Consider the following 14,298-nt stretch of genomic DNA (forward strand, 5'->3'; position numbering starts at 1 on the left):
CTGTCAGTTCTTTCATGCATCATGTGTTTGGAACTGTAAGTGGATCAAGTTGTTCATCTCAGCAGGGAGACTCTAAAGCCAATCCATTATACTTTTTTTTTTTTTCTTTTTTTTTTTTTTCTTTTGCTTCCCTGGGAGGATGGGGAGATTCTGGGAGTGTGTCTCCCCACTGGTCTCAGTCTAAACAGATGCATTTATGATCTGAGAAACTAAAAATGTCTTCAACAGTTTCATGATGGTAAATGGCTGTTACGTCAAACTATTCTGCCAGTTTTGCTACCTAATGTGAACAGCGAGCAATTCATGCCCTGCTGAATAGACACAAAATTTACTTTGCTAAATTAAATCTATCTATATTCAACAGTGAGGAAAAACATCTTCTGTGTGATGCATTCACCATGAGGTAATTAATCTGGTGGAAAATTTTTAAAGCAGTTTCCCCCCTCTCCTTGAACAGTTTTTTTTAATCAAGTAAATGAGGTCCTATGATTATTTTAGAGCTTCAGGTAGTGAGTTGTGCTTGAGTTTCATGATAGTGATGTTGCTACCTAAACTGTTGATTCTTGGGAATCTAGAATGAACTATTCTTGTAATCTTTTACTCCTAGGATCCAAATGAACATAGGCTACGGTGTAATGTCTTTCCAGTTAACATTTGTGTTAAAGGAGCTGGATAGCATTGAGACAGTTCCAGCAGAATCAGATTAAGTAATTTCTTTGCCTCAGTGTACCTCAGCAGTACCTGCTAGCAGTCAGACTTCCTAAACTGTTCAGGCCAGGTCCCTGAAAATCAAGGTGTGTACTACTGCATTACTGATGAACTATTTGAAATGTGAAAAACTGTCCCTCCTTCACCTTCTGCTTCTGATATGTTGCTGAAAATCTGGCAGCATGAGAACGCCCTGGGAAGTAACTTTCTTTTTAAAATAGTCAATATTAAAAAAAGAGATTTATTAAGGACTGTGATTACAATAAGTGCATCTGCTGCTGACAAGTCTCCTACACCACCGTCTGTGTTGCAAGGAATAGCAAAGAGGGGGTAGTAATTTTTTTTTTATGCAACCCTTATGGATTTTTCATGTATTTCCAAATAAGTGTCATCTTCTAGTCTTAGTTGTAGTCAGAGCTTCATATTACAAGGAATAAAGCATAAGCTCGCTCTGTCAACTTGTAGTTTTTATTAAATGAAGCCCTGATGCAATGCAGTGTACTGCGCCAAAGAGATCTTGCATATCTGATGGCTGTGAGAGTATTGTAAATTTGCACTAGCCTATGAATATCTTAGGCTGTCAGTAATTTAGTTGTGTATGCTACTGTTGTCCATTCATTAACAAGTTACCACAAGTAGGAAGCCTATGTTGCTGTTTTTCACTTAGTGGGAAATTAACTGCTTTCAGGACAGCAAGAAGTACTAAACTACAACTATATAGCAGAACCATTTTCTTAAAGGTGAATCCATTTTTATTTCTTACACTATGTTTGCAATAGAATGTTTCTTGCTTTATTCATGTTGACAACTGAAAAGCCTTGGACCTAATTAAAAGAATTTCCACTAGCACCTTTACTGAACCATTTCATTATGCTGCATTGCACAGATTGCATTTTGAAACATGGTGATAGTTTAAATCTGACCTTTAAACCTGAACTGCCAGAAGTATAAAAATCTTCTTTAAAAACACTCTCAGGGTAGACTGCATGTATATGTGTCTGTTTGGCTAGAAATAATCTTCATATTGAGTGGTCACAGTCTTATTTTTTTTTAAAAGTATTACTACCTCTTTAGGCAGGAAACAATCGTAATTCTGCTTGTATAATCTACTTTGTCTTATGTAGTAATTTATTCCAGAGTAAACTTGAATTTTTTTTTTCTTACTTGTTAGTCTCTTTAAATATGTTGTTGTTAACATTTTGGTTTTTTAAAAACTATGACAATGCCTATTACAATAATCCTGACTGAAAGAGTGAAAATGTACATATATAAAATAGACATGCTACAGTGTTCGATTTAGTCTTAGAAGAGAGCAAATGATCTGAAAGCTTAAGGAATTAGCAAAACAGTTATCAATATTCTGTTTCTATACCAAATAGGGAAGCTGAAACAGAAAGGCTGCGACTAGCCTTTTGAACTTTTAGTCTGTTGTAAAATGAAGCGTAGAGCCTTTTCCTTCTATATAGATGGCAAGGTCTTTATCTTCACATGAATGTTTGAAGAAAACCACTTATAAAAATGTTTGAGATGGATTTGGGAGTTACTCAGAGCTATGGACATTTTATTGCACTTTTAAGAACTACCTTTAAATGGTTTAGATAAGTTAATATAGGAAATAAAAGCATATTTCATCCCAACAACATCAGACCCCTTCAAACATAGAGACGTGTGTTGTTCGGGTTTGAAAATCTGATGAAGCTTTTACATTTTGAGAATAACAGAGCTCCTTGAGAGACAATATCTCAGCGAAAAAGGGTGAGCTTATTTTATGGGCACGATAGACTGAATCGGTTATCATGTATTATATTAATATGTGCTTATGGGCTCAGTAATGCATGGATCATTCACATAAGCCACAGCATTCAGATTTATAAACAATGCTGGACATGCTCTTGATTATTTCTGTTATACTAAATAACTGTTATGAAATCCCTTCTACAGCAGAATCTGCAGAAAATTTAAAAGGAAATGGCTTTGTAGCTGTTTTGGTAAACACAAGTGCAAATATAACATCTAGTTTTAAAAGAAAAAAATGCAGTGCACAGTATGGATTATATATTTAACACCTGTATAGCAAGATGAGAACTCACTTTCCTGCCCTCCCCAAATCTAAGACTACTGAAGGAGGAAGTGAGGGTTGTGCTTACCGGAGTGATAAAACTGAATCACTCAAGAACAGTTGTTCAGTAAAATCATCCTGCCATTTGCTACTAAGGCAGGCTGGTAGCAAAACCCCAACGCAGAAAAAACTCAACTCATCTGGTAGGATTTTGGAGATATGGATGAGGCCAGAATAAGCTTTTGTTATGAGCTGGAGGATGGTCTTGAAAGTTAATTTGAACATTTGAACCATCAGCTTATATTTTATGAGGTATTATTCATACTCTCAAAACCACAGTTAGTTATGTTCACTGCAACAGAATCTGCTTACTCTGTAAATAATATTCCTAGAACGTTTCTTGCGTAGTGTGAAGTATATAGAGTTACTCCAATGGAGTTTTTCAGAATAGCATTTGAAGAAGGAAAATTTGCTAGTTATTGATAGAATCATTTCTGTTAGATTCATAATATGGGTATCTATGGAGTCATTCATGTTCTGCAAATCAAGATGACTAGGGATTTCCTGGCTTTCTGCTTTCCTTCCGAAATTGTGGCTTCTTCCTGTCTTCTGCGTAAGGTATCTCATCAAACTCAGGTTTTGCGTGTGACATGACTGCATCCTCTAAAAGTGCTAGTTGAATTTCTTTCAAGAATCAGTGCCCAGATTGTTGTTTTTGTATTGCTATGTCTTGTGTGAGATTTGTCTCAAAAACTTAGCTTGTCCTGGTTCTGTCTGCAACACCAAAAAATTGCTACTGACATAACTATTTGTTAATGATTTAACGTAACCTATAACCATTGCAGCACAGGCACAGCAAGCCTGATGTTAATCTTTGAAAGGTTTTTTTATCTCCTTTCCCAGCTTGTGTTTGGGAAAGAAAAATGCTGTCACTAACAATAATATATAGATACACAACCTTACTTCAGTAGTTACTGAGCTCTAAGCGCTAGAAAAGAGACATCAAACTAAGTCACAGCCTTCTTGTATGTATGAGAGATTCTGAAGCACAGAGAACAGTAATGGATAATCCTCTAAAACTTTAGCCCTTGGTGTACACACAAAACAAAAGAATATTCAGGTAACCTGGATCAGGGTATTTTTAACTCTGCCTGCATAGAAATGTGTTTAGTTGATATTAGCTAAGTTGTGATCGGTAAGTGTCTCTGGGTAAAATGGTAATGAGACCGTTAGGGCTCTGTTCGCCTAAAGTGCAGCTTGGTGAATCCTGAGGTAATTAAACACCTCCACAGTGGAAGGGAAAGGGCAGCGAGGGTTAAGAGAAGAGCCGTCCTGCGCACAGGTGGTTTAGATCTCTTGAGAAACGGGAAGAAAAAACTTCAGTAGACAGAATGTCCTTGTTAATTTGAGACTTTTAAAAAAGCCTGCAGGTTTTGTTTTCTGGATTGCATTGGGGCGTTGGCAGGGAGGCTGCAGGGCCTCTGTGAGGAGAGGCCGGGGCGGCGGGTGCAGGGCGCAGCCGGTGCCAGCCGGTTCCAGCCGGTTCGGCAGCAGACCCCGCCGGGCGCAGCTGAGCCCGTCGGCAAAGCCGGCGTGCCTCTCTGAAAGCCTCTAAGAAACGGCAAAAGGCCACACGCAGAGTGAGGAGCGAGTAAAAGCCTGAGGAAGGAGCGGCAGAGAGGAACTGTTACGGACTGACCACGACCCCCATTGCCGTCACCCCGCGCCGCTCGGGGAGGAGGTGGGGAATGGAGGGGGTGGAAATTGAGCTGGGAGAAAGGCGGCGGAGTTTCTGTCTTTGTTTCTCACCATCCAACTCTATGTGAATTGGCAATAAGTTAAATTGATTTTCCTAAGTTGAGTCTGTTTTGCCCGTGATGCTAATCCGTAAGTGATCTCCCTGTCTTTATCTCGGCCCACGAGCTTTTTCTTCGTGTTTTCTCCCCGAGTCCTGCTGAGGAGGGGGAGGGAGAGAGCGGCTGGGTGGGTGTCTGGGAGCCAGCCAAGGGAACCCACCATATGCATAAATAAAACTCTCATTTTGTTATTTTCCATTAAGTCGCTGAAACACAAGGGAATATAGCCTTGAAAGAAAGAAACCTTGTATTTGTGGCAATCAGATTCTTCAGACCTGCAGAATTTGTTCTTGGCCTTGGTGGTGATGGATGGCCTGTTTATGCAGAACCGTTTCTCTATTAGTCTGATGTTTGAGTTAATTTAGCTGAAATTCTTTCATGGATTCTAATCAAGAATGACACAGAACTTCATGGACTACCTTTAAAAGAGTACTCAACGGCATGTTAATGGAGGATTTTAAGTAGGAGGGAAGGTTGAAATGAAGCTTTGATTTTCCTGTTGGTTTCTGAATAGAATCTAATCATGTCTTAGAGAAGCAAACCAGCTTGAAAAGTAATGCTTTTAGAACTGAAAAATTCAACTCTGAATTCACGATGTCACTTTTGTCATAAATGCTGCTGTGGTTAGCATGTTTTTCATTTAGCTGTGCCCCAATGTGTTGAGCTTTGTTTGTGATATGAGAGTGATCTAGACCTGTTGTGTGACTTCAGGTTTCTGCACTGAAGAACAGATTGAAGAAAGTCTCTACAACCACTGGAGATGGTGTTGCAAGAGCGTTTCTAAAAGCACAAGCATCTTTCTTTGGGAGCTACAGAAACGCCCTGAAAATTGAACCTGTAAGTAGGAAATTAGTAGGCATAAGATGTAAATCTGCAGCTGTGGTGGGGAAAAAAGCTAACAAGAATTCAAAGTAGAGTATAACCTACTTTTACTAAGGTCAGCATTGTGGCTCTTTGATTGACTAGTGCTGAAAACAGTGTTCCAGTCTCCAAAAAAGAAAGAGGTGCAACAAGCATGATCAATCACACAGGGATAAAACTTCTTATGGAAAGGTATGGGTGTTGCTTGTTTTTGAACACAGTTAAGTTAGAAGAGAGATGATAAAGTATAAATCAATGATCATAGGAGGGTAGTGCAGAGTTGACCATCTTCTCTCACTGCAAAACCCGGGTATTCATTGTATTATTTTTAAAGGTAGTAAAAGATACTTTTTACACAATATGTGCTTAACTGTGAAACATGCAAATTTATGGAATCATGGAGTTTAAGAACATAATTAGTGAAGAAATTGTGCTTTTACAGAATTATGAAGAATGTCTGGAGTTGTAACTATTGATGATAAATGTTCTGTTAGGAAAATTCAATCTCTTGCTTCTGGTTCAGAGCTAATCTCTATTTAGCAACGATTAAGTGCCATCTGAGTGGGGGAAGGATTTTTCTGTACTTGATCTTGGGTTTTATTGTTTCTAGTGAGGCATCTGTTCCTGGCTTACTGCAAGTAGCTTCATGGACTTCAATACAAATCAGTCCAGCCAAATTAATGTATTTCCACATGTTTTGTAACACTCTGGTTTTGCTACCGTGTACTTAGGGGGTTCCTTTTAAAGTGTGTACATTTTGCTGATAAACAGTTAGAGACAAGGTGAATAGTATGAGGAACATTCAAGTATAATTAATGAGATATGTCCCAGAAATATGCGGGATGAAAAGTACTAACTGCAGAGTGATCCACAGAATATTTTCAAAATATTCTACCTTCCCTATTTCTGAAGCAGGGGAAACCAACACATGTACAAGTCAAATGCACTGATAAATCTCAATGCGGTGTTCACAGGCTCATTTGAACTACTGTTGTTTAGACCTATGGCTGCTTAAGAAGAAGATACCTGTAGAGGACAAAATGTACTTTTGTCTTAATACCTTCTTCTCTCATCTGCAAACGTTTGGAGGCAGAATGGAAAATTGGTGGTAGCAATGGAGAACTTGAATACCACTGGGACATGCTAAGATGAGTTCTGAGTATAAGTGGGGAGGCTAAATGAGTGGAGTGAGAATGAAGGCTTACTACTTGAGAAAAGGTGTTGTATTCAGCATTGTCCTGTTCTGTGAAGATTAATGAAGAGATCTGGCATGCAGACAAGTAATAAATCTAATTATAATCATGAAGTTAAAGGAAAGGCCAGAAGTCGGACTACAGGCATAGTGTTTCTTGAGGGCGAAGATATTTCAGTAACTAGTCTCTTCAGTACTATAGTTTGTCTTACTTGTTATTTTTAAAGCCAGAAGGAAAAAATAGCTCAATCTGAATTTTAAGCAGTCCAGTTATCACCATCAAATAAGCATCATTTCAACAATTCGTATTCAGGATTCAAAAACAACTTTTGAAGTCATCATGAGTCCTTCCACATCTTATTGGGGGAATCCATGTGTTGTGTGTGTGGAAAAAATAAATTGTATTGACTTGTGTATGTATGTCTGGGTGTGAGTATTGGGCTTTTAAAGCATCTAAGGTGAGATAATGGGAGGTAATTGAAAAGTTGTCCATATAAATAACAAAAATGAAACCAGGAAGGCGCTCTGGCGGTAAGCCTCCTTTATCCATGTTAGGGAGACACTGACTTCCCTTCATCCATGCAGGCTTCCTTGTTCTCCGATGCTCCTCCCCGTAGTTGCCAGGCAACTCTGGGAATATTGGTGTATGCTTTGCCTGGATGTGTGTGTGAGATTAACTAGTTAAGGGATTTATGAAGAAAAATAGAGATTTAAATTGCTTTTCTGGAAATACCATCTGGTATTTTGAAGGCTGAATGTTAAAGATGAATATTCGAAATCAGTTGACAATGGCACACCCCTAGAAAGTGCAACTTGGAGGGACAGCTAACCTGAGGAAGTAGCAGAAATTGGTTTGCTTATCATTCCATCAAAGAAAATTCGCAAAGAAAATGACACAAATATGTCATAAAAATCCAATTTTAACATCAGGAAGTGGAAGTTTTCAGGGCTTTGGGCTTTCTTTCCCAAGTCCTTTTTTAAATTAAAAATTTAATTTCTGATTATACATTTCAGTATTAAGATTTAGATAAAGAAAATTTGCAAGTGTTTCATGTGCTGAACATGTCGGAGTCAAATGGCCTGCATTCTGTTTCCAGTTTTGCCACAGACATCCTGTGAGGTATTGGACAGGTCATACAACTACTTAATACTTCACTTCTGTTTTAGAATATGCCAATAGTAAATGCAATTACTGAGAGGTTCTTGTTACTGTTAGGAGCATCGCACTTAAAAATTAGTTCAAGACCCTTGGAAAACCTGATCTTAAGAAAATGCAGCAAAACTCTAAACAATAGTGTGTAATCAGTAAAACAATTAGGAAAACAATTAGGAAATGTACTTGCTAAGTTCACAAAAGAAAATGGGATTGTAATTTAATAACAAAGCGTTGTAACTGGCAATTAGTAAGGCATCTTGCAATTTAAAGTCCTGTGTTTCTCTGTTGTGCTGTACTTTGAATGCTGCACTTGAAATAGTCTTCTGTACTCTCACATAATTCCATCTTCTAAACAGTAGTTATGTTCATTGTTATTTCCTGTCAGCTGATTAGCTCAGTTTGCCGAGTTTGTAGATTATATACTAACAGGTGTTCAAAGTGGTCATGATACACGTCATCTTGTAGAAATACAGAATGATGGGAGTTTCTTGTTGAATAGTGGAAGAATATTAAAGTGTATGCAGCAAATCTTTGCTCTGCACTGATGTATCAGAATCCTCAAAGACCACAGTGGCTGTCATAATTTGCTTTAGAATTTTAATGTCTGTTTGGAAGAAATTATTTTAAAACTGTTACTGGTGTAACAGTTGCAAATAAAACAGTTTCAATGTGTCTGAGACAAATAGAAAGGCAAATGGAAGAAATAGCTTCTAAGAAAAGGAACTTATTTTCAAATGCCTCCATTATGGTTTTTTCTCTTCTCACCTTCACGTCATAAATATGGGCCATACGCAATAACGAACATGATGTGGTTTGCGTTTGATGTCCCATAACTCACGAAATCTGACTGTTCATTTAATACCGTTGATAACTAGGAAATAAATTCAAAGCAGCAGCAGCTTTTCCTCCTTTCATAGTTTTTGTCTTATAAGACTATTTAATTTCATAGACCATCTCATCTGGTATGAGTTGACTTTTTGGGATAAATGGTGCAAAGCTACTTTTCATTATTCCGTGTAGGCCCAGAACGTGTCACAGAGCAGACTTTGAAGTCACATTATACCTAAGCATAGTAAGAGCTCTTACTCTGTTCAGAAACTTTTACTCTAAAGATACAAGGTTATGTAATGTATATATGAACCAGTACACCGACAATGAATGAGTTACCATTGCCGTAAACTTTGAGGGCTTCACTAACTAGAACTTTTGCATGAAAAAACATATCCAGATAATACAGTCTGCAAGTCTAATCATAAGATTTATGTAACAAAATAACGGATTCAGTTATGTTTTCTACTGTATGTCTGTGTTTTCTGTAGTTGCGTTAAGCCAGATTTTAAGTATGGAAGAATATTTGTTACATGTGATGTACTTACCGTCTCCACAAACCTCTGTTGCTATTATGTACAGTAAAACACATTAGAAGCAGCGTGTTTACTTGGCTGTATTGAGGCAGATTGTTATCTTTATGAATATTACTTAAATTTCTAACAGTGACACCAATGTGAGTGTTTTGTTCACTTGAACGACTTTTTTATAAATTTCTGATTTTTTGCTGTTTGCAGAGGGAATGTTTTTATCTTCTAAATTCACAGAAGTAGGTCATTTTCAACAGAATTAGCTGTATGATTACTATGTGTGTGTAAAGGTGGTTTGTAGTACTTAATAGTTCTGTGTATAGTGGTAACTGAGGGGGGAAATGAGACTCAAATTTTCTGCATCAAAGATGGCTGTGCACTTTCTTCTGCTGACACCTAGTGGTTAGAGACAACATTTAATTGGTTTTCTTTCACAGACAATCTTTGTTAAGAGTCATTCTATCACCTGTGAATAAAGGTGAGCTCAGTGTAGGTTGACCAAAAGCAGTAGCATGTAGGGTATGATACAATACGATGTGCTGGGTTTAGGTCTGTGATGCTAGTACAGCTAGCCTAAGCCATATGGGTGCCTTTTCACCTAGCTTGGGTGTGATAGTTTAACAGCAGGCTCCAAGTTTGATATACAAGCTTCTCAAAGGACAAGCTTTCTGTAGGTTCTCTGGATATGTGATCACTCCAGGGAGCTTTGCAAAGGGAATTGTGTATGCTTAATGCAACGTTTTCTGGCTTGACAGATTTGAAAAGCTTGTTTACTTGTGTTTTGCTTTAAAATCTGTATACTCTGAACAGGTATTTCTATTTCCACGTCTTGGTTCCTTTTGTGTGTATTTCATTGCCATAAATACACTGTAAGGTGAAAATCTCTGTGCTTATTTTTCTTTTGCAGTGCTGCTACTTTTTGTATCAATAATTAAGGGGGGGTAATTTTAACATTCATAACCCAAATAGATATCAGTATCTAAGTGCTTCTGCAGGTAGATTTCTCTTTAACTTTGCTGTTTTGCATTGATAACTTCTTAAATGCAGGCACTGTAATATTTGATGTCTCACGATACAGTACACATGGTATACTGAGGTGAGAAGTATATGTAATGCAATGTGAGCTAAAGTAGCCCGTTTTATTTCTGATACACCACTGAAGAGACATGTCTGCGCATGAGGTTCTGGTGTTTGTTTGGATTTGAATGAAGATGTCCTGGTTTGTTTTTTAAAAGGCTGATGTAGTTGTTGTTAATTTATTAATCTATTTATTAGGGTGATGAACTCTGCATTCTTTTTAAAATGGTTCCTTGTGTGTATTGTCATATTAGCTAAATCTAGACCTTTCTCTCATTTATAAAATCCATGTAAACCTGATTTTGGTGGATTGTGAATATAGTAGATATTCATAATTTCTGTATTTTATACTGGACTTTTACAGTTGCAACACCTGTGAGTATTTCCTGTATGTGCCAGTCTGTGGCAACAACGTCTCTGATTTGTGGCAATGTCTCTGAGGAGGTGAAACAATTAATATAAATGCAATACGTGTAGCAAGAACTATATTCCTTATTATGTGGCTCATACTATCTTCTTGAGGTCTGCCCAGCAAAATCTTTCATCGCATTGCTCTCCTTGAGAGGCCCTTCTCTCTGTGAATGAATTGGGATGAAGTAATAACAGTGCTGTGATCTCTGTCCAGTGCTCAGGGGGTGTTGCTGGTTACTTTTTAAGTATCAAATTTTGCACTGTTTCTAAACAAAGTCAGTCTCAAAATAGTGGGGAGGAAGAAGGCGAAGGGAGCTGTGATAGTATTAAAAGTGTAACTACATTGTGTGTGAGGACATTTTGAAATCAATGTCAAAATGAAAAAAGTACAGAAAAATGTGACTTTATTTTTAGGATCTTATTATTGATTAATACTTTATTGAGGGATTTTTGAATTGTTTGGGTTTTTTTTTAATTGAAAATTTGCTTTCAGTCCTGGAAAGGCATGGCTAGTATCTTTGACTGTTTACAGATTCCTTTAAAATAGTGTCATTCTGTTTTGTGATATTTCTAACAAGAATGAAACTGTCCACCATCCATGTCGTTGTAGTTTAAAACATCTACCCACTGTTTTTCAATTCCATTTAAAACATAGGGAATAGTAGTTGGGAGCTTACTGAAGCTTTAAGATGCTACTAATGAAATGTAACCGTTTTAAGTAACTACTGGTAGAGCAGTGATTCTGATAGTGGATGGTACTTTTAGTAAACTGTTGTATTATGTACCATTATCATATTGTAAAAATTTCTACATAACTTACATCTTTCAGATTGAACTAGGATCATAAATAGTTACTGGCACTAACTTGAATGCGTTGGGAATTACTGCTAATAAGTGAATCTCTTAAATGAAGCATCAATTAATTTCTTTTATGTCTTCATGGTTAGTTACTCAATCTTATTCAGGTTTATTAGCCTGAGCAACCATTAGTTGTATAACTGGATAATTTCTGATTAACTTTAATTGTTACAAATTGATTTGGTTTAAATTTAACTTGCATATTCTTTAGATGCAGCCACTTAAGAGTAAAGAAAAAATCTCAGAGGCAGAGTCAATGTACTTTTCTACTTCCATGCTTTTTATGCACTTTCATTGGTGAAGTTACTTGCTAATTTGTGAAGTGGAGAACAATGTGCTTAAGGCACTGAAAAATGTTTTCTAATCTTAGTATGAAACTAGTTATTGAAACTCGTATTATATATTCCAGTTTCCAAACTGCTTTAGCTGAACTACACTGGATGCATGTATATATGTTTTTATGTATACATTGCTGCCTTAGTTCTGTTGTCCTGTCAAAGCCTGATGATTTATATTTAGATTCTAAGTAGAGAAGACAACATACTACCACTTTTCATAATTGTAAAATTGATACAAATTTTCTCTTAATATGATGCAATTTGAGCAACAGTGGGGAAAAAAGCCATTATGAATAGGAGGAAATAAAAAGTTAACTTTTCTTTTTCAACATAACATTCAATTCAACTTAAGGAAATAATGTAATAAGCCTTTTCAGTTTGTGGTTTTGTCATAGTTCTGGAACCGTATAGGGACATCTGGGGGAAGTATAGGACATTACATTTTCATAAGGGGTGTATAATTAAAAAAAAGTGTCTCCTTTATTGTATTTCCAACTTTTTTTTTCTGGAAAAAATGAAAAACTTTCCTGCCTTTGTGCAGGAGTGTGTAAAGACATTTCTGGAGAATCGTTTTATCCCCTTGTTCTCTTTTGACATTTTCTATTACCCATTCTAATAAAGATAGCACTCGTTTGATTTTCCATGCTGCAGCCATATGTCTATGCTGCTGTGTATCCATACCTTCTGGAGACACTGGTATTGACCACTCCAGTCTCCTTCAGGGTTAGCTGGCCATCGAGTCCCTCGGTGTCTGCAGGGGATGCAGCCTACCTGATCCCACTTACATCAGGTACCAACTGCAGCACTCAGTGTGTAAGGAGGAAGCATGAGGATGCTTTCCAGTTCTATTTTCCAACATGGTATTGATGTAAAGATCTTGCAATGCAATATACTTAGGAGGTGTTGCTACCTTATATATTGTTAGTAGGTATTAGTTTTGATTCCTTCCCTATTATGAATTCCTTCATCAGAGTCTGGGCCGCTGTATTACCAGTATCATGGTACGGATCTTTCCATATACTTGATCATGCTATGCTGCTGAGATACTGCACAACTGAACTCTAGAAACTTGAGTGTTTCTGAGTAAATTTATTCTGAATTTTAACCTTGGGACATGGGATCACTTTCAAATGAGACGTAAAAGTTCCTCAAAATTTTTTAGGAAATGAGGTGCAACTTGGCACTTAAAAGGCATTTTTAAAAGGCATGCACTTGCATTCTGGACAGGACACAGCTTGACAAGCATCCATTAAAAATTAATGTTGTAATTCCCTGTATTTGTTGTAACCTTTTACTAGAGAATCTACCTTAACAGCTGTTGTTATTCTTGGTTTCAATACACTGCTGCAGCCACTAAATTGCTATCTTCTACAAAAGTAAATATTTTTTCACAAATCCACTTGCACAGTTGCAATTTCCTACTATCCCAGGATATTATGTTTAACCTCTCATCAATCTTGGTAGAGTTATTCCTCATATGAGCTCTGAATGGGTTCTTATTATCCAGGGTACTGTAGCTAACTATAATGAACTAGAGTATTGATGTTGCTCTGGGGTCGTGTATTTGCTGGCCAAGAACTGTGTGCACTTTATAAGAAAGCTGTTGCTCTTCACCTCTGTTTAAATTCATGGCCAAGGAAGGTAAAGTTAAGATTAGTCACTTAGATATTTAGGTCTCCTACAACAGTGGGAGTTTCAAAGTGTTTTAAGAGGACAGTTTACTTACTCATTTTAGGGTTTTGCACCACTAAGCATATTTGCTCTACAGATTCGTAAGTAATATCATGATACCGGTAGTACAAATTGATACGTTTCTCAGGAAGACATTAAAGCAGCAGTGTGATGGCATGACATAAGGCCACTGTATTAATTATTTTATATCAGTCTTTTGCCCAGACTAACACTGTAAATTCCTTCAATAATTCCAGATCCATGAGACCTGAGTGGGACAGAAGTCAGAAAAGAAAAACAGATGATGTGTGGTGCACAATAAAAAAGCAAATGCCAGATGAGTCCAAAAGGAAATTTTGTTGGAATATGTGTGCAGTAACATAAAAAAAGTGCATATTACATACTGGTGCATAATTCATTTTGAAAAGGCTTTGTAGCATTCAGTGCTTTATCTACTATGAAGTATGATTGTTGCCATGGTGAATTATTTTTTTAAGTTATTCAGTGGAAGAGTAAATAGTTGTTTCCAACTCCCAGTAATTGCCACATCCCAGTTACTTCCTCTACATAGCCATCTTTTGCATAGCTTTTTTTTTTTTCTGCAGGTATATTTTAAAGGTATACATTGTATACAGATTAGATCCCTCCCTTTCACCAGAGTTGTCTCAATAGGTCAGGGTTTTAGGAGTGTGTGTCCATTTATAGAAAAAATGAAGATGATGATCACTAATACTTATATTACATGTGTACAAA

General features: G+C 37.0%; 1 protein-coding gene across 11 annotated transcripts in view; it reads left to right on the forward strand.

The window, feature by feature from the left end:
• DENND1A (DENN domain containing 1A) overlaps positions 1-14,298 on the forward strand; it is a 216,331-nt gene that overhangs the window by 128,455 nt on the left and 73,578 nt on the right. For all 11 annotated transcript variants that reach the window (XM_052814751.1, XM_052814755.1, XM_052814752.1 and 8 more), the window contains one exon: positions 5,335-5,460. In XM_052814751.1, coding sequence (XP_052670711.1) covers positions 5,335-5,460 — 126 coding nt within the window. The remainder of the gene's footprint in view (positions 1-5,334; positions 5,461-14,298) is intronic.

Source organism: Harpia harpyja, chromosome 19 (genome assembly GCF_026419915.1).
Source record: "Harpia harpyja isolate bHarHar1 chromosome 19, bHarHar1 primary haplotype, whole genome shotgun sequence".
Classification (NCBI taxonomy): domain Eukaryota; kingdom Metazoa; phylum Chordata; class Aves; order Accipitriformes; family Accipitridae; genus Harpia; species Harpia harpyja.